Source organism: Corythoichthys intestinalis, chromosome 4 (assembly GCF_030265065.1).
Source record: "Corythoichthys intestinalis isolate RoL2023-P3 chromosome 4, ASM3026506v1, whole genome shotgun sequence".
Taxonomy (NCBI): domain Eukaryota; kingdom Metazoa; phylum Chordata; class Actinopteri; order Syngnathiformes; family Syngnathidae; genus Corythoichthys; species Corythoichthys intestinalis.
Window position 1 is genome coordinate 23,433,615 of NC_080398.1, and position 8,511 is coordinate 23,442,125.

An 8,511-nucleotide genomic window follows, 5' to 3' on the forward strand; every position below is an offset into this window, starting at 1 on the left:
CGCATGATGCTAGTGTGGTAGCAGGTAGTGTCCGATGCGTCTAATAGATATCGCATGCATTTAGGACTAGATGCGAAATGACAGACTCGGCCGCGTCTGGGCAGCGTTAGTACACAGCCGCCATCTTTATGCAGTAGACTTCTCGGCGCTTATAAATATAACGTTACTGTCACTCGCTCACGTAACGTTAGCCCCTCAGAGGGCTAGGTTTCTATTGATTATGAGGACTGTCGATGCGTGGCTAACGTGTCTTACATACAGGCTTTATTTAATCTTTAAAAACACAGCGCTGTAGAGTGATGAGAGTGCAAAATTAAAACATAATAAAGCTAACTGTCAGTTTTAGCTCAGTAGTCATTGCTGAATAAAACAAGTAGCACTGGTCCCTAATGTGCTCCAATACAGCAGGTATCATACATTTATTTTGAACACTGCAAAAACTCAAAATCGTATCAGTACTTACAGTTTAGACTAACTTAAAACTTAACTAGAACTTAAAAATAGCTTGACACAAATGGAAATTCAATTAAAACACGTGGGAAAAACACGTCGCTTTCAAGTGATGTGTGTTATCAAGCGTAATTACATTTATAGGTAAGAAATATGTTTTTTTTTTAAAATAAGATCTTCTAAGAGAAGTTTTTTGAGTAAAAGCAGTTAATTTTTTTTTCTAGTCACATCTGAGATGCAATTGTTGGCTGTTTTCAACAATGTACATCGAAAATAAAGACATTGATTGACTGAAAATAGTTCAATATTGGATTAAATGTCTTTTTTTCCTCATGTATATTTATAATTTCTCTACCTAAAAAAAAAAAAATGTTTTATCCGCTTACTCGATTAATCGACAGAATTTTCAGTCGATTACTCCATTACTAAAATATTCGATAGCTGCAGCCCTAATCTCGATTCTTGGCAGGAGCATACGAACCTTTTGGGATGCAGAGTATCACGATAGATCAACATTTTGATATTTTGTCACACACCATTTTACAACAGTAAAAAAATCATATCGCTCATTGTGAAGGAAATTTGTGCTTAATTGCAATGCTTGTTAAAGAAAAAATGCAAGTTGGAGTAGTTTATTTATGTGAAATCCTCTTCCTTATATTTGGATTTTTAATAAGATCTGTTTCTTGGCTAAAATGACTCAACATTGCAAACTCAGGTATAGCATTGGTAAGTAAAAGTTTTTAGGCACTTTGGGAAAAAGTTAACTTTAAGATGTATGTCACAGTATTACCTAGAATATTACTTGGAGAAAAAACTCAAACAGTACCATATACACACCTTTTCACCACTGGAGTAGAAGAAGTAACGTAGCCTCACAATGTTGCAGTGGTCCAACTTGCGCATGATTTGCAGCTCTCTGTTCTGAGAAAGAAAAAACAAAAGCAAAATTGTCACAAAGCACATTTTTCATGCATCATGTGAATGTTTTTACTTAAAAGTGTCTTCTGACCTTAAACCGTTTGTCTTGGAGCACTTTCTTAATGGCAACCATCTCCTGGCTGTCGATGAGGCGCGCCTGGTACACCACACCGAAAGAGCCATTTCCTATCACCTTGATGTCCGTGTACGAAACTTCCTGCGGGCGGTCGGGACCTTGGCCCGGCGTGGCCACCACGGTTGTCACTTTGCCACTGTCACCTGTCAGATGAGGACACATTAATACATTTAAACAGGGAGGTGCTGGCAGAGAATGATCATGTATGTTTCAGCCATTCAGTGGAAACCACTAGTGTGTTAAAAATATGATTTTGAAAACGTGTTTTCCAGTTTGGATTGTCACAATAAAAGATGTTAATCCTCATCGTTTGTGTTAGTATTACATGCAGATTATATAACGTGTTTCTTATTCAACTGTTGGGTTACATTGATTTTGAACTTTGTTTTTATTAAATGCTCACAGTGGGTCGTGTTTGATTTGATGACATCCTGGTCACTTCCATAATGTGACAACACACTGATAAATGAGTCTTTTTTTTTTTTTTTTTTTTTTAAACGGAAGTTTTGGTTTTATCAAAAAAAGAGTAATTTGAGCTTTCCAAATATATAGGAACCATTTTGCTACAGCGTTTCATCGCCAAGAAATTGCGACTTTAAGTTGGGTGGTCCGTGCGGTTTAAATTTCCAAAATTAGAAAACGGCGCCTATATTTTTTACAACAACCCTTCATGTGTCCATAGCAATTAGCATGTTACTGAGGCCATTCAACCACCAAATTTGGCACGGAAACCCAGGACATAGTGAGGAACAATTCCCTGGACATTTCAGCTGTGAAGTAATGAATTGAATGCTTTTAAGTTCTAAAATCCGTTCTGAAACTGTCATTGAACTTCAAATAAGAGGTTTTGAGTAACTGTCCAAACCTTTACCATTATTGTGATTCCCATTGATTTGTCCGTTATCATTACACAAGTATGTGGACACAAGTTCAGTCCACTGCCATGCATTTGCAGCACCATCCAATTTGCAAGCCGAGAGCTGATTTAGGCTAGGTTCATAGAGGAGGTCTTAATACACAATTCCGATTTTTGTCATGTTTTTTTGGCGTTTGTTCAGACCGCCTTTGTCCATTGAGCCCGTTCAAGTATCACGCATGCGCACTAATTGACAGTCCGAGACGCACTGAGCAAACTGACCCGCATTCGCATCAAACGCACACACACTGGCCGTGTAAGCAATCTTGAAATATTGTTCAATTAGAACAGAGAGAAATCCAAGCTTTCTCAGGCTTATCCTCAACCTATTTTGTTTTTTTATGACTGCTGTTAAGCCCGTTTCTTCCCCAAAAGCCGCATTCAAACTAGGCGCTAATACTAACGCACAGCTGCACCGCCACCGTAGCGCATAGTCTCTCTTGCTCCTTGCTGACGTAATTGCTGCATGAATTCCGATTTGAGGGACTTGACAGTTCAGACCGCAGCCACATTATGGAAAAATGTGGCCTAAATCAGATTTTGACCACATACGAAAGTGACCTAGATCGGATTTGAAGTGGTCTACTTTTATGTAAATTTTCCCATTCAGACCATCAAGTTAATGCCTCACTCAAGTCAGAAAAACAAAAAAAAATTGATTCGTGCATTAAGACCTGTGGTATGAACCTAGCCATAGACTGTGAGCCACTTGTCTTCTTCAAAAGAGCCATCAAATCTTCTTAACCTAAATGTAAGAATCCGTCGGCATCTTCAGATAGCAACATGCTACTGTTAGAATATTGGGATTTATAGCAAACCTTGAAAATTTCCCTGCCTAATTTTAGCATGCAACGACATAGAATACCGTAATTTCCCGAATATAACGCGCAGTCCCCCTCCCCCCCAAATCAACTTGTAAAATCATGGTGCGCATTATACACGCGTACATGGATGCAGGCAGAAATATATATATATATATATATATATATATATAAAACGATTTTTTTTTTTATTGACACGGCCATGTTGTGTTGAAGAAACGTATACGGCGATCCGTTGCCAACCATTATGGTACGTGACGTCACCATTTTGTTTCAGTAATACTACACTCTGATCGGCCGAATGATTTCATCTGTGTTAAATTCTGCTTTTTTCACTCTTCATAAAGCACAAAATTTAGTTTCTTGAACTCATTTGAGTCAACGTTTATTGCAGCTCGGACCATAACAAACGTAACACCACACAGACTTCCTGTGTCCGTCAACTATATCTGTCCTTCGGGAAACTCAAACCCAAACAACAATAGTTCCTATTGTCACTGTCGTGTCGACAGCGATGAGTCTCTCGGATTTCTGACTTACGTTCTTTCATTTTACCGTATCAATCCATCGAGGACACATTTATTCATCCTGATGAAACGAGCAAGTTATACAGCAGCCTTTAAAAGAAAAGTCACATCTGTTTTGTTTTCTCCTGGATTCTGGTAAGTTCAAGAAGTTATCAGATCATATTATTACCATACATATTGTCAGTTTACGGTAATGTTTTGAACTCTGTACATGAGCTCTGTTTTCTTGTATTCTTCTATTTATTGGTGCTAAAATTAGGGTGCGCCTTATACACTGGTACAATAATTGTCCCTAGATTTTACATGTAAATTTGAGGTGCGCGTTATACACGGGTGCGCCTTATATTCGGGAAACTACAGTAATTAAAATGGGTATAAAATTTACAAAAGGAAATAATCATAATAACTCCAGTCAAATGGAGATTCCCTATGTTGTAATCTACGAAAACAGTAAGCCTTTTACAGAATGTGATGTTTTATTCATGATTATGCAATAAAATTTAATAAATTGATAAAACTGATGTTTATGCAACATTTAATGAAGAAATGTCAATTTCAAAACTTTCACCTGGTGAATCATTTTTGCCTTTTACTGGAATCTCTGTACAACTCATTTTACTATGCCAGAACAAATCACAGTAACACGCTCCCACTTCACTCGGTCACGAGCGCTACATGTGGTCCACAGGTTGATTTGCCGTAATCCAGGATCAGATTATGCTGCACTCTCTTGGAGAGTACAAGGTGTGCGAAAGTAGTCAAACAGTGTCAGTTCCTAGCTGATGTTTGATGGAAAAACGTGCCGCATGAGATCAAACACTGACAAGAGATGGTGAGAGGAAAGGGGGGGGGGGGGGGGGCGGCGTTGGTGCGGCAGTTTGGGTCGAGAGCGATTTGATGAATCAACATCGCAAGCGGTGACATTGGGGAAGGAGAGAACGAGAGCGAGACAGAGGCCTGTCCCCAAAGCGCTTTTGTCAGAGCGCGGTGATTAAAATGATGTGGACAGTAGCACACCCACAAGTGCTACTCCATTTTCCCAGGGCTTGTTCATTTTACACGTCTCAACAGGACCCCTTCGGATCACTGCCATGCCTCAAAATGGAGTAAGACCTTGCATCCTGGCACACCCAGAGAGACAAATGTAGCAAATACATCCTGCGTCATCATGGTATTCCTTGCTGAACGCTAGAAACGTGCGATTCTGTTGATAGCGGGATCAGTCGTCCAATATCCCTCGTTGTCCTCCATCAGATCTCAATTTACCGACAAACATTATCATTTCTGTAACGGATGCACAGATGCCACTCTTTTCAGACCGAGTGCAATTATTCACATTTCAATACTTACGCCAACATTTGAGAGCGTATTGCAATGAAGCAGAAATGATCTTACTACCCACAGTTTGATCAAGTATAATTCAGAAACTCAAACTTTTCTTGGACATGATAACAGTTTCAGTGTTTGAATCATTTTTTCAGGCAAATTATCAGCACCTCTCAACAAATTATCATTGAAAACTTGAAAGGTGAAGCAGATAAGATTTACTTCAGACTATAGTTTAAAGATTCTGTAAAATATTGAGTTCCACTTCTTGAACAAAACCGCTGAAAGCAAAAATCTGTTGTCTAGAAAATCCAAATATGATCGAGATGAACCTTCACAACAATACAACAGTGCGTAGTATTAAAAAAAATATAATAATAAATAAAATTAGTGTTGAACAAAAGTCTAAAGGTAAAGAGATTACATTATCATATCTGATGAGAATTCAGCTCAGTAAGCATCAAAATCAACTAATTTCTAAGTAAATTAAAGCCTCTTTTCTATGATGGCAAAACAAAAACTGCGGAGCAGTATTACACCAATGCTTATGTCTGATGTACAATGTAGCCAGCAGCGAGGTGTTTGTAATTTTGAAGTTCAAAAACGTGTAATAGGCAATTAGCAGGCTTACTGTTATAATCATTGTGCAGTTAAGACATGTGGACTAGTTGGTTCTACCTCTAAAATGTGCACAACAACAGCGTACATTCCTTGAAAACTGGTTGTGCTACCAGATATTATGAAGTGCATTTTTCCACTGGATATTTGTGCATTTTTCTATTTGTAAGTATCTTGTAATCATTTGATTGTGTTTTCTATATGAAGTGTGATTAATGGATAAATGGAGAAAAAAATGCTATTCATTATTAATGGATAAATGGAGAGGAAAAATTGTTATTCATTTCATACAAATTTGAGGAAAAGTACTGTATTGGGACCTATATCACCATCGGAATATAAAGTTATCCCTATCTGGATTTTGTCAGTATTGCCAAACCACAAGACTGGAAGCGGAACTTTTAGTGGTGTAAGAAAGCAGTACAAGTCTCTATCCTGGTTGTAGAGTGCTTTTTGGCTACAGAGACTAGTTGACAATAAAAACAAAGGGGGGATTTAAAAGCCTCCCTCTAACAGGCCAACTAAAGTTCACTACTAAATTAGTTTAGATTTTTTTGTTTTGTGTGGCCTTTTTTGTGTGGATTTTCACTGATTGCGGATGCAATTAGAACATATAAAAGCAATAAAAGTGGGCTAATTGAATTTTGTCAGATTAGTTTGGGGTTCTAAAATGCAGTCAAGGCAAAAAGTAATACAAATTGCTTTCTGAGCAAAGGAATGGAGTCCACCTTTAAAGTTCCACTTCATCATTTTCACTCAAAGCCAAAGAGAAAGGTCTTTAAATATGTAGCACCTGTGTCATAGTCTCTGCTTTAATAATATATATATGACCGAAGATGAACGGATACATTTTGGCTCTTTATCCAGCCATTAAGATTGAAGAGGAAAAAAATCCCTGAAGGTTAGTCACACTACTTGCATCAAGTGACAATTCCAATACTTAGTTTTCAAGCTGCAGTGACAGGATATTCTTCATGACTGTGTAAAAATGAAATATCTTCAGAGAAGAATATGGCTTCTCCAGGTTTGAATAAAAATTTCTGATGCACTGGATATCTGCGAAAGGATGTGTGGCATGAACGACTGTCAATGCTAAAAAACATCATTGAAATGTGACATTATAGCAGTGGACTGGGGAAAAAACTGAATTCAGAGTGCAAAACTTATGAGGAAAGTAGTAATTAGTATTGTATCAAACTAGCGTCCACACACTTCCTGCACGTTTGTATTCAAAATCACATAATTTTGTAAGCTATGCAGTTTAGAGACTCGTGTTTTAAGATAAGTTTGAAATGATGGGCAAGTGGGGTATAAACTCGTAATATGAAGAATTGCAATCATTTTAGGGACGTTGTTTTTGAATGGAATTTTAAAGGGTCGTTTTTCCAGTCATTTAACTGAGGGATGTGAGGACATTTTAAATGGGGCACCTTACACTTAGCTGTCAGGCAAAGTGTTAATGATGGTGAAGTACGCCTAGCATGACATTTTTCACCCATTCTCCCTCTCAATGGGTAAAATTTCATAGTACCGAAACGACCAAAAAAAAAAAAAAAACCTAAATGTACTTCAATAACGACAAATGATTAGCAAGGAGGCTAATGCTAACGTTTTACCTGGGTGACGTGAAGAGGACGAAATTGAAAATGTCAATAATACCGCAATTAAAAATATTGTTGTCCGAAAAACCATCAGTCAATATTGGTGTCAAGTTGGCGTCAATAGTTTTTCACTGAATAGGTTCATTATTGAATGAAAAACAAGGCAAATGATAGCTGGCTAGCTAGCTCAAGTTAGCCAAGCCTGCTAGCCGAGATGAGCTCAGCGACTGTGATCGACATGATTTAAACAAAATGTCGACATCGCCATTTAAAATATCGCACGGGAGGGATAACATTTGCGATAAAGGATCGGATGTGGCGAGTGTTCATTCGAAAAAGGACACTTACGGGGTAGTTTAAGGTTGCCAAAGCTCGTCGAGCTACCTCCGCTGGATTGCGAAGCCCCCGACTTTCCTGTCGAGCTTCCGCCGGCTACTGCCGATAAGGCGCCGGCTGCAGCGGCTCCGGGAGCTCCGGGAGGCTCGGCGAATGAGCTGGTCCTGGGCCGCCCGCTGCCGCTCATATTTGTGTGAACTAGAGCCAGGGTTAACGACGAACGTTACTGACAGCCAGCCAAGTCACACAAGTCAAACCTATGAGCGGAAAAAATATTCCCATGGAAAAATGAACTACACTTACAGCGTTCTTATACAGCTTTTCGCCCCGTCTCCCCCTTTCTTCCTCTGTACTGTAGAACGATGATGGTGGGGGACTGGGGTGTTGACGCACAGTGACGTCACAGCCGCGAAGGATAATGGGAAAATGAGTTTCAAGGTACCTGTAATTTCGGCCGCGGTGGTGTGACGGAATGTGAAATTATGACGGTCTCGTGTTTTTCGTGTCATATCGCATGGTAGTCAGGTGTTAAGTAGTTAACATATGCTAATGAATTAAACAATGCCAGTAACTATCAATAAATACCCTTATTTTATCCCCTAGTAAACGTAAAGTTATTAAAATGCGTGTAAAATTCCACAAAAGCATGGTTTATTTTGTTTTTGTAACGAATGAGACTGTATTAGTTGGTTAAAACTACAACATCCAACACCACTGCGCGCCCTGAAAATGACAACCGAACGGTCCAATCGCAGATTCAGCATATTAGGCAGGTGTAATTTTCCCCAAATTGCAATAATGAATATCACAACAACAAAGCAAACCGCAAGTTATTAAAGTATATTATTTTTATTTGAAC

At 38.7% G+C, this 8,511-nt stretch overlaps 1 protein-coding gene across 1 annotated transcript in view; it reads right to left on the minus strand.

The window, feature by feature from the left end:
* The window catches only part of gsk3ab (glycogen synthase kinase 3 alpha b), a 31,574-nt gene extending 23,269 nt beyond the window's left edge, over window positions 1-8,305 (minus strand). Inside the window, exons 1-4 of the mRNA XM_057834599.1 lie at window positions 7,956-8,305; window positions 7,665-7,850; window positions 1,463-1,650; window positions 1,291-1,374 (exon numbers count right to left, since the gene is read on the minus strand). Of these exons, the coding sequence (XP_057690582.1) occupies window positions 1,291-1,374; window positions 1,463-1,650; window positions 7,665-7,839 (447 nt within the window). The 5' untranslated portion in view covers window positions 7,840-7,850; window positions 7,956-8,305. The remainder of the gene's footprint in view (window positions 1-1,290; window positions 1,375-1,462; window positions 1,651-7,664; window positions 7,851-7,955) is intronic.
* Between the last annotated feature and the right edge of the window lie 206 nt (window positions 8,306-8,511).